This window comes from Anoplophora glabripennis, unplaced genomic scaffold, assembly GCF_000390285.2.
Source record: "Anoplophora glabripennis isolate ALB-LARVAE unplaced genomic scaffold, Agla_2.0 scaffold8, whole genome shotgun sequence".
Lineage (NCBI taxonomy): Eukaryota > Metazoa > Arthropoda > Insecta > Coleoptera > Cerambycidae > Anoplophora > Anoplophora glabripennis.
In genome coordinates this window covers 761,773-777,521 of record NW_019416350.1, presented here as the reverse complement: position 1 = coordinate 777,521, position 15,749 = coordinate 761,773, and the positions used below count along the sequence as shown (strand labels likewise).

Sequence of the window (15,749 nt, the reverse complement as noted above, 5' to 3'; positions counted from 1 at the left end):
TTTATCGACATACGTGCATTTATTAGCTAATCTAGCCAGTTACAACAGATACCTATCAAAAGTAGCATAAAATAAGTTTTTGCATATTTTAGAGCAAATGTGCATTACATTTAGAACATGTAAAAAATTATCTGTTAAATATTACAATGAAATAATACTCGAGAGTCTTGGAAAGATACTATGTGGTAAAAAAGGGAAAGAAGTCAGGGAATGATGCAGATCAAATGGAACATATACCACAGATCAACTGGAATATAAGTATACCACAGACGTCATTGTTACGTACGTTACGTAATAAATACTAAAGGGCTGTTGGGATATTAACAATACTTGTTAATATTATTTACATTCATGTAAAGTGTCACACAGAAATATCAACTTTTACCACATAAAATAAATTTTTTATATTATCTCATTTTCTAATGTAACTATTAGCTACACGTTCTCCAAATTATGAAATCACAATTATTGTATTTCTTTGAATAATAAATTGGACATTTTCTTTTTTCTTTCGATAAATGATACTATGTAAACGTATCGAAAAGTACCTGTCATAGTGGTAGGTAATTGCCAGAAATGTCGTTACGTAAATACACACAACTTTTCAGATAAATTCGTTTGTGCAAAGGTGTGGTTCGTGAGCAGAAAGACAACTTTTAAAATATTTACGGACTCGTTTAATTTAGGATGACTTGAAGGTCATTGCTGCTAACCAGTGATTTATAATAGTCTTTTCTACAGGGCTAACACCAAGGGAGGGTTTCTTAAACTTTTTTTGTTTCGCTTTATACACAGTGGCGGCGCGTGAACATTGATTGAATGTGTTCTGTTTAGGGTTGTTATATTTGTTGAATTGAATTCCGGGATATTAACTGCTCGGAGTCTCTAAATGGCGCCGCAGGCGAAAAATTTTAAAATTTTCAAGGTCACGCGTTTTCCTGGCACTTCGAATTTCAAGGAACAATGAATTTATAAAAAAAATATAGTTTTTTACAAGAATGATTTTTGAAATTGATACCTTTTTGAAATATCTATTTACGAATTACCTACTGATGGTATAAATAAATTGGAATAAACTAAATATATTTTATTAAATTATTGAATATTGTTTATAAACAAAANACGTAATAAATACTAAAGGGCTGTTGGGATATTAACAATACTTGTTAATATTATTTACATTCATGTAAAGTGTCACACAGAAATGTCAACTTTTACCACATAAAATAAATTTTTTATATTATCTCATTTTCTAATGTAACTATTAGCTACACAATTATTGTATTTCTTTGAATAATAAATTGGACATTTTCTTTTTTCTTTCGATAAATGATACTATGTAAACGTATCGAAAAGTACCTGTCATAGTGGTAGGTAATTGCCAGAAATGTCGTTACGTAAATACACACAACTTTTCAGATAAATTCGTTTGTGCAAAGGTGTGGTTCGTGAGCAGAAAGACAACTTTTAAAATATTTACGGACTCGTTTAATTTAGGATGCCTTGAAGGTCATTGCTGCTAACCAGTGATTTATAATAGTCCTTTCTACAGGGCTAACACCAAGGAAGGGTTTCTTAAACTTTTTTGTTTTGCTTTATACATAATATGCATTTTAAATGTCAAGATCAGTTAGATTGTTATTTCCCTTTGGTGTCAAAAAATTAAGTTGTATTTACCATTCTGAAATATGTGTGCTTTATTTGAAATATTTGCAGAAATTAATAAGTGGATCTATAAATAGTTGAATAATAATTAATTTTTATTATTTCAATGTGTTTTTTGTACTTGCTTGATTATACAATTTTGTTTATTATTATAGCTTCTGTATTTTTATTTCAGTTTAAAATCAAAAGTAATTCATATTAAGTCTAAAATTGTAGGGGAAATGACGATGGTTTCTAAAAACAGCAACGTTGAAATAAAAAATAAAATTCCACAGAATCAATGAGGTGCAAAGGTATTTTTTAGTGATTTTATAGTCTCTATAAGTCTCTTCTTTCTTCAAAATATCAATTGAAATATCTTTTACCATTTGCAATAGTCAAATGCAAATTACATAATCTTTTTTTTATAGATTTATGAATTTTCGTTATCGAAATTGTAACATTCTAAATGTTTTCAAAAATGTTTATCATATTGTAAGGTTTTTGAATGTCCTTACAGGTATTTATTTTTATTTTTAAAACTAAGTTGTTAGTCATTTTGTGAAAATTTTGTCAGCTACAGAGAATTCGATTATTGATTCCCATTTTATTTGAATTGCAAATAAAATTATAATAGCTACAAACTCAAACTGAAAGGTGCAGAGATTTCTTTCAAATTTAATGCTGTTGTTGAATTGGTTGTTGTTGATGAAAAAATATAGTTACCAAAAGCATTAGCTATTAGTGAAACACTAGGGTGATTATTTCATTAATTGCGTTATAATTGATAAAATCTTGTAATTATTTTTTTAACAACCACTTCATTATGACATTGATACATGTCTATTAAAGTTTTATAGCGATATATTCATATGTGGTTTTACCATTATTAAAACTAACTATTGCTAAGTAACTTTTGAAATATTAAACTAAATCACATGACATACTCCTCGAATATTCTTAACTCAACCTCATTTTATGAAATTCTTATCAAATTCGAGGCAGTAATCTTGTCAAAATATTTTTCAAACTTTGTTACGTCTATTTATTTGAGAAAATAGAAAATTTAATGAAATTATTCAAACTCTAAATAAATATATTTTAGTTACACATACTTAAATCGTTTTGAGTATGAGCGTGAAAAACAGTTGCCAATGATGTCACAACCAACCCTATTTCAGTAATTCCGAAAAGCATTTTTAATTATTTAATTTAATTTCTCTTAACAACGCCAAAAGCGTCAAGTTTAAAATACCCTGCACTTTTGTGATTAGTATGGCCAATTCTTTAACGCCTAGCTGGCAACAGTAAATAAGAAAACCCGCGAATAAATTGCACCCAATAAAAAATGAACGTCAACATACCTGAATAAAATCAAAAGGAAGTTAAATTTTACATCTGTTTGATCATTAAAAAGCTTCCGAGTTCCGTAATTACAAATTGTCTATTTGATATGTAGGAAGTAGTGTGTGTAGTATATCCATTAATTATGGAAAAAATGACAATCGCCTGTCATAAGATATGTTGTTATTTGTAGTATATTTAGGAATTAATACCAATATTTTGCTTTGTTTTTAAAAATCAAATAAAATAAAATTATAAATTGAGTAAAGATAACTTTTTTGCAGCCAAGAAAAATTGAAGAATAGTTTTCTTTTTATTTGAAATGCCTTCTGAAAATCCCACAGAATAACTGGTTGGTTCAACAACATTACTAAATACCGGCCATAAATTTTTAAAGGATTTATTATTGACAATTTAAAATTAACGATTATTTTCTAAATCAAAAAGTAATATCAATTAATTTAAGTACTGACGATATGCAAATCTTTGGAGACGCCCATAAAAACGGAACCGCTAAATAAGTGCTTCAGTTTTTTCTACACCATATACATAACATTAGCCGGAGACAAGGTTATTCTCCAAACTTTGGGTATAAATTCGACCCGGTCATGTCCTATCAGCAGTTGATATCTGGCAACTGAATACAACCACACACACCTTCACAATGAACTGCTTCGTAAGTACTTTTTTACTCGATACTTAAGCAAATCTCTCGTTCTTCAAGTAAATTTAAAGACACAAGTTCGGAGTTTCTGTAAACTGTGCCTCAATTAACGAATTTTTTCAAATACTTCTCAAAGACAGCACTTTTAATTTTTGAAAATATTAGCCAAAAATAAAATATTTTCGTGAAAAAACTAGGACCTACATAATTAATCTTATTGTATATTTGCTGAAAGATACTAAATGATTAAATCGAACAATTTCAAAGTTAGAGAATATTTTTATTATACTAATTTTTCAATTTCATATTTTACGAGTAGATTCAATCAATCAATACTACGTGTATTTTAAAAAGATTAAGTCATAAAATCCTAAATAACTATGGAATAACATGATTGATTCGGTTTTTCATATTCATATTTTACGAGTAGATTCAATCAATCAATACTACGTGTATTTTAAAAAGATTAAGTCATAAAAGCCTAAGTAACTAAGCAATAACATGATTGATTCGGTTTTTCAAAAGTAATTTAATGTTCAGGCGAATTATTATTAAATCCTTTTATTTTAAATAGTTTTTCAATATTTTATAAATTTATTATAAGTGTAACATTTTACATATGATAAATTTTTAAGATTCTGTTTTCCAGAAACAAAAAATATAGAATAGGTAGAATTGTAAAATAATAATTGTTCAGTAATTTGTAATAACTCATTTGTTGATAATCATCACCTCTACAATTTGTTTTTTCTTGTGTCATAGTCAAATTACTTAAACCTAAAATTGGTAAATTACTAAGGCACGTTTAAGATTCGGATAGTAATTATTAGCGATTATAAATTTTTCACCCGGTATTGCTATATCAGCTGTTCCCCAAGAATCACATTTGGGACCATTATTATTCCTGGTCTACAATTCCATCATTGCTTAAAATTTCGCTAGTTCCTATATATTCACAAATAAGTAACTGTATTAAATGGCCCTATTTCTTAGGTATTTAACCTAAGTTACAATTATTCAATTTGTTTTAATGGCAATTTAAACATATTCTCACTCTAGGTAAATAAAAGATCTTGGTTTTATTTTCGATATAAAATTGAGTCTTTTGTCACATATTAATTATATAATATTAAAAAGTAACAATGTGCTTGGTTTTGTTCTCAAAGTTAATAAAAATTTCATTCAGTAGCACTGCATTAGAGAATGGTAGAATTTTCACTAGAGCACAAAATTATCAATGGCTTTATTGATTCTTCAGTTCTGCCTATTTTTCACTGTTGGCTTTCACCTTAGACTTAATTCTATCAGTCTTATTATCATAATAATTCTGGCTAAAACAGAATTTGTTGAAATTTCAATTTGTATTTTAATCATTTAAGTATTTTTTCTTGTTACTAGTGACGTTCAAAAAAACTTTAAAAGGACCTCATTATGTAGCTTCATAGCTGTAGTATTAGATTAACTTTAAATATTCTGTGAACATTGCTCTAGGCTTAAAGCCTGTATCTGTCCCTTTTCGAATAAGCAAATAAGTAAATAAATGAAAGCAAGCAATAACATACCTTCCTATTCTAGGCCTTTGTTGCTTTTTTCGCCGTTTTGGCCGCTGCCCACGCTAGCGTAGCTCCAGTAGCAGAAGTGCTACAAGGACCTAGCAGCAGGACCACCTTGGTAGGACCCGAAGGAAGCGTCATCTCCTCCGTATCGCCCGGAGGCAAGGTCATCACTGAATCATTGCCCGGAGCTGTCGCCTACTCCGCTCCCGTTGTATCCAGTTATGCCGCCCCTGTTGTATCCAGTTACGCCGCCCCAGCCGTAGTATCATCCTATGGCGCCCCTGCCGTAGCTGCCAAGACTGTATTGTCCTCTTACGCCGCTCCATCTGTAGTATCTACTTATGCCGCTCCATCTGTAGTGTCTACTTATGCCGCTCCAGCCGTATCTTCCTACTCCACTAAAGTAGTATCTGCCGGCCCAGTGGTATCCTCCTATGCCGCTCCAGTCGTATCTTCCTATGCCGCCCCAGTTGTGTCTTCCTATGCCTCTCCTGTCGTATCTTCCTATGCCGCCCCAGCCGCCGTATCCGCATACTCCGTCCCAGCTGCCGTATCAGCATACGCCGCCCCAGTAGCCGCTGGAGTAGTTTCTGAGAATACCGTTGTTTCTGGACCATCTGGAACCATCTCCACCGGCAAGACTCTCGCCGCCCCCGGTGTTGCCGCCTACAGCGCTCCAGTCGTAGCCTCATACGCCGCCCCAGCATGGTAGATTGTTGATTTGTTAAATTATTGTTGATTGCTTAGTAAATAAATTATGTAAATACTTGCAAATTTTTGTAGATTTATTTTCCTCCACATCGAATCAAAATGGAAATACCAATGCAAAAAAGAAACATTATAGAATGGTCCAACTAATCCGGTTTGTTTTTTGTCTTTAGTATTATTTGATTCGTCAATAAATGCAAATGTTTCACAATTCGAGATATTACGAGAAATTATTGTGAGAAACACTCATTACTACAAGAATTCTTTAGAAAAAAGAAAGGTAGCTTGGGTCTAATTTATATTATTATAACTACAAAAGAAAATATTGTAGTGAAATAGAGATTCAAAACCGAAGGAAAAATATGTACTAGGAAAAGTATGAAATGTAAACCAATAACCTTAAGATCGAAAAATTATACAGTGTGATTCCAAACTAAGTGAAACAGCTTTATTCTACTTAAAGTAACACTGCTTCAATTTTCCTCCTACGCATTTTTGAAAATTCCATATTAACAAAGTTAAATAGCCTCAAAATTATTGTATTTTTATTGATATTTTGCCACAACTTTTTTCAGGTTGAGAAACTTGTCGAATTTGGTAGTCTTATCGATATTATTCATATGAGAATGAAACACTCTAAAACCCTTGTAATGTACCTCCTTTAGTTATTAAAATTCTGTTGTATTGACAATCGGCTTTTCCAGTTGAATAGTTGCAATATATTTTATTTATAAATAGATATGTTCATGCTCATGTTTGAAAAATATACTCATCTTCTTTTTCTGTTTGGATCTCCAAATTATATTTGTAAATACACACATATTATTGTACTACTTTAAAATAAAAGCAAAGTTAGATGTAATTCTTCCAATTACAATAGACATCAACTTCTACATATTGGTGAACCTCACGGAATAAAAAATTCCTTAAGAATTCCCGACGTGATAAAATGTTCTCAAATATTCGAGAACTATTTGAGATTGGGGCGTTTTAGAATGCTAAATATTCCAGAGTACATTATTTGAAGATTGACAGATGTAAAAAATAAAGATTTTAGAATGGAATACATCCCAAAGAAGATAGGGGTGACAAGAAAATGACTTTAAATAATTAGTTTTGGATAACATTATTTACTTATTATTTGCGTTGGGCAAGGCAATAATATTTAATTTTTCCTCCCCATTGCAACTTTTGTCATCAAATTTTTATTAAAATACGGAAAATGGTAGTTATTTCAATATTATCAAACAGATAGATATCTTCAATTAAATTTCCACCTTTTTGAGTATTATAACCTGAATCTAGGTTTCACTAAATAGAAACACAATTTAGTGTTTTATTTATTAGCACAAATTACTATGACAAAATAAAATGTAATTATATGGAAGGAAATTTAACTTTAGAAGAAGTTACGGATATTTATATCATTAATAGTGATCTACCTTAACAAAATTTATATGACAAAATTAAGGAAAATATTATTAAAATCACTAAACAGGTTCTTTTGCTACGTCAGTAACACTAACCATTTGCGAGAAAAATTTTTGAGACTACATTCCGTTTAAATCTCAGTAAAATATGTTTTTAAAGTTTCATAATTTTTATAAATATTATGATGTTCTTTTATGTTCAAATTGTGTTTCATTGTAGGTACTACAAAATGGGACGATTTTAACTTCTATTATTGTTTCTAAGGGTGTTCCAAAATACTAAATGTACTTTTTCCCAGAAATTTAATGTTAACGAGCTAGAATGATATAGGACCTCTTCATAAAATTTTGTATTGATCTTTAACATTATTCTATTTAATTTTTTTAAAAACTGGAATTAAAAAGGTCCTATCTAATTCTCTTCCAGCAAAGACCATTTAAGTCCTTTGGGGCTTTAGAATTTTGCTGTTTGCACAAATGTACATTGCCAATAATAAGTGTACCAAATTTTAAAACAATTATATTACTCAAAATGTTAATTAAAAAATATATATTTTGAGTATGTAACACCGTTAATATTGAATTTTTGAAAAACCTGCTGTAGAAACCTGTCCCATTTTTTGTGATTAGAACAATCCCCTAAATTATTTATGCTTTATTTGCAATCACTTGTTATAAAAACTTACTTCTCGGTTTAACAAAATTTGACAATTTTATTTATTACATAATGCAAGAAACATTTTATTTTTATTTTTATTTTTTTTTTTCAAACATGATGTTTTATTTAGACGAAATATATAATACGTTTCATTTTTGGTTTGCTTAGATAGGTTCCTATTCTACTTACTTATTTAATGAAATCGATATTTTAGTATCTTTAACTATAATTTTTACGAATTCTTTTCTTTCAAAATGTTATTAGTTTTTCAAGATATGCCTATATTAATTTCTTAATTTTAGATATTTGCTTGAAATATATATTTTTTCATCTATAAAAATCTACTTTTTATTAATTACACACGACAAAAACAAGTTCAATGTGTGATGGACTGGACCATCATACCTATACGTTTTTGGGCTCGTTGAACGAAAACAGCTCGTGTTAAAAGTTATTTGAAGGTCAGCACTTGATTTTTGACGAAAATGCAATTATTGTCCCCGGATTCTGAAAGAGCGAGAAATTTGACTTTATTTTACAGATGTTATTTAGCTATTTTTTCATTTTTAATTTGGAGGTTAAATCCCCCTCTCGAATTTCTTAGGTTAGTATCTCGGATTCGGATTCAGCAAATCCAAGAGCGTGTGCATCTGGTGGTCTAGCTTTATCACACATTGTTTTTTTCTTATGGATCTGTATTTTATTACAAAGAATATTAAATTTAACATAGCTAATTCTTTTCATGCATTTAAAAAAAATAATGTCAGTATTTTCTTGAATGATGTATTTTTTATTGTAATTTCTTCTATTTTGGAACAAGAAAATAAAATATAATTAAACAACTGTGCATAATTCGCATAAGGCGAGTGGGATCATTTCACAAGCGAATAAAAGTGGAAATACCTAGGATTTTTTCTAATCCTATATAGCTTAGTTTAAAATGAATTCTTTAGCGCAAATTATTATTTTTTACAACACATTTTCAATGAATACTTGGGATGGCGTTTATCAATTGAAATATTTTATTTATTTATTTTTATAAATATATATTTTATTTATTTATTATTTTATATTTTTAAATTTATGCAGAAGGTGTTTTATTAAATTCACATTAATTCGTAAAAAAGTTAGCTCTGTAGTTTATTGTACTAAAGAAAATTTAAGTCTGACATCTTATCTCGTCTCTAGATTTAAAAAAAATGTACTTTTATATACAGTACGCAACGAGAAAATTCTTATTTTCTCATACAATAGGTAGAAATATTTGATTATTCGAATACAGCCTTTAAGGTTTCCGCGTTGTAGTCGGAAGTAACTATATCAGATTCCAAAACTTGTTTCACTCTCATTATAACAGATCCAGTTGTATCGAGTGACGCACGGTAGGTGTTTGGGTGTGCCCAGTCCCAAAAATGAATGATTATATTTAAAATCCATACACTTCTTTATCATAAAATCATACACGTTATACATTAACATGTGCTGTGACAGATAAATTATTTTCAATGTCACTGATTTACTCAGTGTTTCAAAGTAAGGTAAATTTTAAAAGTGGTTAGAATAGCGGCATATCACAATAATATAGAATCATATAAATTACGTAAAGTACAGGGTATTCTACAAGGTCTATGACAAACTTTGACAGATAGTAGCTGGGTTAATTTCAAACATTTTTGCTTATATGAACATAGGTCCGATTCGCTTTTGTTTAGAAGTTAGAAGCATTTAAAAAATATAATATTTCAATCAAAGTAGCTTGATAAATAAAAACGAAGGTTGCTATAACAATAATTATTATTTGTGCCATTTTGTTTATTCATTTGACACTTAACGTTAAAATGCTGAATAAAGTATGTATATTTATAACTGAATATTGTCTTTGGATATGGGTATTCCAATGGGAAAGCCAGACAAGCACATAGACAAGATACCCAAATAGACATCAACCTGCCCACACAGTCTTTAGTGCATCATTTCGTAGTCTTCGCGAATAATATAGCCGCGCTCCAAAAAAAGTCCATTCGTCCTACTGAAGTGAATGTACAAATTGAAGAAAATATAATAGATGCTCTGTCATTGACAACTCTTCAATTAGTGTTCGGCGTACAGCAAGTAATCTTCATTTATTATCGAATTTTGTATGGCGTGTATTGCACAGAGAATTGTTACATCCATTTCATCGTCAAAATGTACAAGCGTTACATGCTGAAGATACTCCTGAGCGATTAGAATTTTGTCGCTGGTTACTTCCACATGCACAATCTGATAGATTCATTTCGCTTTACTGGGGATTACAAAAATAATAATCATAATGAACATATCTGGGCGTTATAAAATTAGCATGCATTTAACTGAAAACGATTTCAACTTTTCAACGTTTGGGTAGCATTTTCAAAAATAATTTACTGCCGGTACATTGTACATGTTGTAAATGATCATTTAAATACAGATCTGTATAAAACTTTCGTAGAAACAACCTTTTTGATTTCATTGATGATGTAGGGCTTAATATGGTTCAAAATAATAATACGTATTATGAGCACGATGGTGCACCACCACATAAAGTGAGATAAGTAACTGCTTGGTTAAATGATCATTTCTCGAATAAATGGATGGGTCAACAATGTCCAATAGCATAGCCACCGCGTTCCCGAGATCTAAATCATTTGGACTCTTATTTATGGGGCGTATGAAGCAGCTGGTTTACCATGTTGAAATCACTACCAGTTAGCAGTTACTTGGAAAATTGATAAAAAGATCTTGTCTTAATTCAATAAGTAATTTATTAAAAATTTTATTCCCCAAATAATTTGGTGACTTATTGGTAATTGACAATTTAGAAAAAGGTGCCTGAATATTATTTTTATGCCTTGTATATACACCATGAGGACATACATGGTGTACTTCTATAAAATTTTTGCCTATTTTTAAAAACACAAATAAACATATCAAATATAAATAACGAACTTAAAGTAAAAATGTTGTACTGTTTAAAAATATCTCTACAGGTATGTTCACTGGGTACACCAGCAATACACGCAAAATACGCTTCTGCGAAATAAAAACAAAATGTGAGAGGGTGGAATCACCCCAGAAACAGACACCATAACGAAGACACGATTCTACTTGAGCATAATATAAATTTATTAACTGATTTTTGACTAAAATTGTTTTCATGTTTTTAAATAAAATATTTACTGAACTCAAGGTGGAAACGAGATGGTTGCAGTGCACTTTCCAATTAAGGATTTCGTCGAAATAAATTCCCAGAAATTTAACACTGCTTAAAGCGTCATTCTCAATGATACAGTTGTTAATTTTTATTGTTAGGTCCTCACATTTTTTCTGTCTGTTATGAGATGTTATCATTTTCGTTTTATTTACATTTAAATATAAATAGTTTTGATTAAACCATGCACATATATTTCAATCGTTTTATTAATATCGATGTTAAGATTTTTATCCGAGTTACTTGAAATAATCAAAGATAAATCGTCGCCATACATGGTAAAAGCTTCGTTTCTAATTAATTGGCATATAAAATAAAAAGCACTGGTCCCAGAACAGAGCCCTGCGGTACAGGGCACTCGCCTGCATCAATACTTCTAACGACTTCGTAAAAAGAGTGTGTAGCCGTTATAGTGGACCGCCCTGAACGAAATCCATGTCGGTTATTAGTTAAAAATTATTGTTTCGTTTAAGAAATTTGTCAAACGTCCCAAACAAGTATATTCAAAAGTCTGTGAAAAGCTGAGAGGAAGAGTAACTGGTCTGTAGTTTTTTAATGATAAACGATCACTTTTTTTAAAAATACCTTTATAATGTATTAAATTACACCGATTTTAATACAGACGTTAATGAAACAAGATTTAAAAATTGTGTAGCGGCTTTATACTCACTGGAGAATTATACAAAAAATGGTTTATTCTATAAAACTGACTTGCCTAATTTATTTACATAGCTGTTATACATCGTCATAAATGGTACTAACTACGTATGTTCAGTTCAATTTTTTTAACCAACTACCAAAGGGGCACCATAGATTGATCTAGCGACTAAACCAGGAGCTGCGTACGCTACAGCAGGGGCTACAACTGGACCACTGTAGACTGCGGCACCAGGTAATTGTTCGCTTACGACTTGTCCTCCTGGGGCAACAGAGGAAATGACGCTGCCTTCGGGTCCTACGAGGGTAGTCCTGCTGCTGGGTCCTTGAAGGACTTCCGCGGCAGAGGCGATAGCCAGGAAAGCGAAGAAAGCCAGGAAAGTCTAAAAAAATACAAGAAGATGAAAAATTATTGGTTAAATAATGGAATATTTACTGATATACAAATATAATTAAGTTCCTTTCAAAACGATGCATTAACATTTTGGTTTTGAATGCACAATAAGTTTCGTTTACTAATATCGCGATACAGTCAGTGTTGGTTAAATATAACCTTCAAATTATATGTCATATCTTAAAATGTCATAGCTACTCAAAGCCCTCTAGCACGAAGCATTGCTTTTCCGTTTGCAACACAATTTCAAGAATATAAATCTTTGACTGTATCTTTATCCACACATGTACTACGCTTTGCCCAAAATTTCCTTCGCGAATTGGAAAGCATTATAATCAGAAGTACTAAATTACGCGATAAAGTGAATAGCTACACTTGTATTTGATGTCAACTCACCAAATAACGCGTTATTTGAGAATCATCATGGAGATTGAGGCCGCTTACATTTGTATTATATGAGTCTCAATTATTATTTTCTATCACGCGCGCTCGCTATGGGACCTATAGCGTAAGGGGTTATGTGCACGGAAAGTGCCAACGCTCCAGCGTTGCGCTATGAAAATAACATTACACCGTTTTACTATGTGTCACTTTCCGTACACACAACCCCCTACGCTAGAGGTTCCATAACGACTCGCATTTGTGATAGAAAGTAGTATGTGCAACTCGTTCGGAAAAGTTGCCATGGCGCCACTAGGGCGCTTTCCGCACTCACTTCGCTCGTGCGTCAAGTGCACCCGTGTGGCGCTATTGGCAACTATTCCTCACTCGTTACACAATGTACTATTATGCTTTTTATCCAGGATCCATTCCACTTCTAAAAACTTATTTCCATTTTAACTCCATTTTTATGCAACCGTATTAAACCATGCTCGAAGCTAATGCGTTGCAATAGACAATGCTTGTGTAGCCACATCAATCCGAGAAATGACGCAAATCATTTTTATGTATCAAAAAAGACCGCCACTCGTGTTGTCGCCTGTCTAACGCCATTAATAATGACAAAATTAGGACGCTAAGTCGTGGTTACACCTACGTTTAATGCAATATAGTGCGATAATTAACGGCATTAGACGTAAGTGTAGCCCCAACATCATCGCCTAATGTCTAACGCCATTAATAATGACGAAATTAATGCGCTAAGTCGTGGTTACACCTACGATTAATGCAATAAAGTGCGATAATTAACGGCATTAGACGTAAGTGTAGCCCCAACATCAGAAAATTTGAATGGTATTTCTTTTGATTAACAACAAGATTATTTTAATTGCTTCTTTTATACACTTTACTGACAAGAAGCATAAGACAAATATTGCTTAACAAATAATTAAATCAATTTCATATATTTTCAGATATAGTTAACGGAGTATCAATCAGAAAATAAATACAGAAAAACACAAAAGAAGGTTAAGGGCTTGTTGGTATTAAATACATATTGATACATTTGAAAGACTACCAACAAACATGAAATAAAAATAGTTCCAGAATATCCATTATGTCTCTATGTGGGTACTTACGTAGAAACTCATTGTGTACAATTACTTGGTCCAGTCGAACTACTAACTATTGCCGAAGTGACAATGCCTTCATTTTATAGTATGTCCCAACCTTGGTGATTGATTAATGAATGATTATTATGCAGCCTGGCCCCTGAATTTTTTCTTATATAATTTGCATCTTATTTTGCTAATTGTTTTTGTGACTGTTATCAAACAATGGAAGTCTAACTGTATAATTAGAATAAAATTCCTGCACCGGAAGACAAAAACAAATATCGGACGAAAAAATAAATACTTAGCATACATAATAATAATCCATGAATTAATATAGTGTGAATATAATTAAGTTTCATGAAAAGTGTGTCTGTTACATTTTTTACTGGTTTAGGTATTTCTGCCATAGTGGAAAGAACAAAATAACAATTTCAATGTGGCACATGTATCCAATTAAATAAAAATGAATAATTGAAGATCCTACTACAAATAGATAATTACAGGTATGTACAGGGTGAGTCAGAAAGAATGGGTCAACAATAAGTTGGAGATACTAGACACCAAAATTTATGTTTGAGCACATACGAATGTCGCTGATTTAAGAAATACAAGGTATACATTTTATTTTGACATTTCTCAACAATTGAGAAAGTTTTAATAGCATGACTCTGAAAATTGGTAGTATTAGGTTTTTTTATGTATTATGTATAAATCAAAACATATTTGTTTATCTGTTGAGCTATGCTTAGAAAAATGCTTAAAAATCTAAAAGGACATTCAATTCTTCATAAAAAATATACTCTTGTTTAGGTTACCTAACTTTATTGGTTTCTGAGATATTTGCATTTAAAAGTTTCGATGTATTTTGTGGTGATTTTCTTTGAGGCGTTGATATTGCTATTTCTTTTCTAAGTAGGCTTTGTCAATAAATATTAACGTATTTTGCGTGCGTGTGATTTATTATTCGTGCAAAATTATTAGCTAGTGATCAAAAAATGCCACAACATAACAGTGAGATGCATGATATGATTTGTGTTTTTGCCCAGGCTAATTTTAATGAACATGCAGCGGCCCGAAGATATAAACACATGTACCCAAATAGATTGCAGCCTAATTATAAACTTTTCAGAAATCTTTACAACTGCTTAGGCGAATCTGGATCTTTTCGACCAAAAAGTAACCATGATACACCAAAATCCATCACAGTCGATGAGGAAGAGGAAATTTTAATTCATGTCTCGGAAAGTGCGGCAACGGGGGTAAGCCAATCGTCCATTTGTAGAATTTTGAAAAAAGAAATGCTCCATCCATATATACTCCGGTTCAGCAGTTATTGCCTCAAGTTAACCAGCTCGCCTATAATTTGCTCAGTTTGTACAAAATATGCAAATAGAAACCCAGCTTTCCTCAATAAGATTCTATTTACCTATGAGGCGACATTTACTAGACGGAAAGTTTTCAATTGGAAGAACAATCATTTGTGGGATTCCGAAAATCCGTATGCTGTAAAAGAAAGACACTTTCAGCATGAGTTTAAGGTGAATATTTGGTGTGGTTTAATTTCTGTTTTTTTCATAGGACCTTTTGAATTATCACCCAATCTAACTGGACCTCATTATTTAAACTTTCTTCAACATAATTTAAACGAGCTTCTAGATGATGTACCACTCGCTTTAAGAGAGAGTATGTAGTTTATGCACGACGGTGCGCCACCACATTTTGCCTTGCCAGTACGCCAGTATTTAAATGAACATTTTCCTCATTGGTGGATTGGCCGTGGAAGTGAATTTTGTTAGCCACCGAGAAGTCCAGACTTAAACCCTCTGGACTTCTCAGTATGGTCAAACTTGAAGGATGTGGTGTGAAGAAATTAATTCTGTTGAGGAGTTGCGGCAGAAAATACAAATAGCCGCGAATGCATTTATAAATAATAAGGACATTTTGTTTAATATTTTACAATAGAGTGTATAGT

The 15,749-nt window shown here is 31.4% G+C and overlaps 2 protein-coding genes across 2 annotated transcripts; one reads left to right on the top strand and one right to left on the bottom strand.

Moving 5' to 3' along the window:
- The first annotated feature begins 3,585 nt into the window (after positions 1 to 3,585).
- On the top strand, positions 3,586 to 5,982 carry LOC108904805 (cuticle protein 16.5-like). Its single transcript, XM_018707485.1, has 2 exons — positions 3,586 to 3,664; positions 5,228 to 5,982. Exons 1-2 carry the CDS (start codon positions 3,653 to 3,655, stop codon positions 5,918 to 5,920), a joined length of 705 nt encoding a protein of 234 aa, XP_018563001.1. The 5' UTR covers positions 3,586 to 3,652; the 3' UTR covers positions 5,921 to 5,982.
- Positions 5,983 to 11,872: 5,890 nt separating this feature from the next.
- Positions 11,873 to 13,849, bottom strand: LOC108904902. The gene is made up of 2 exons (XM_018707621.1): positions 13,802 to 13,849; positions 11,873 to 12,273 (listed from the first exon to the last, which is right to left on the bottom strand). The coding sequence occupies exons 1-2, from the start codon at positions 13,811 to 13,813 to the stop codon at positions 12,019 to 12,021; spliced, it is 267 nt and encodes an 88-aa protein (XP_018563137.1). The 5' UTR covers positions 13,814 to 13,849; the 3' UTR covers positions 11,873 to 12,018.
- Positions 13,850 to 15,749: the final 1,900 nt, after the last annotated feature.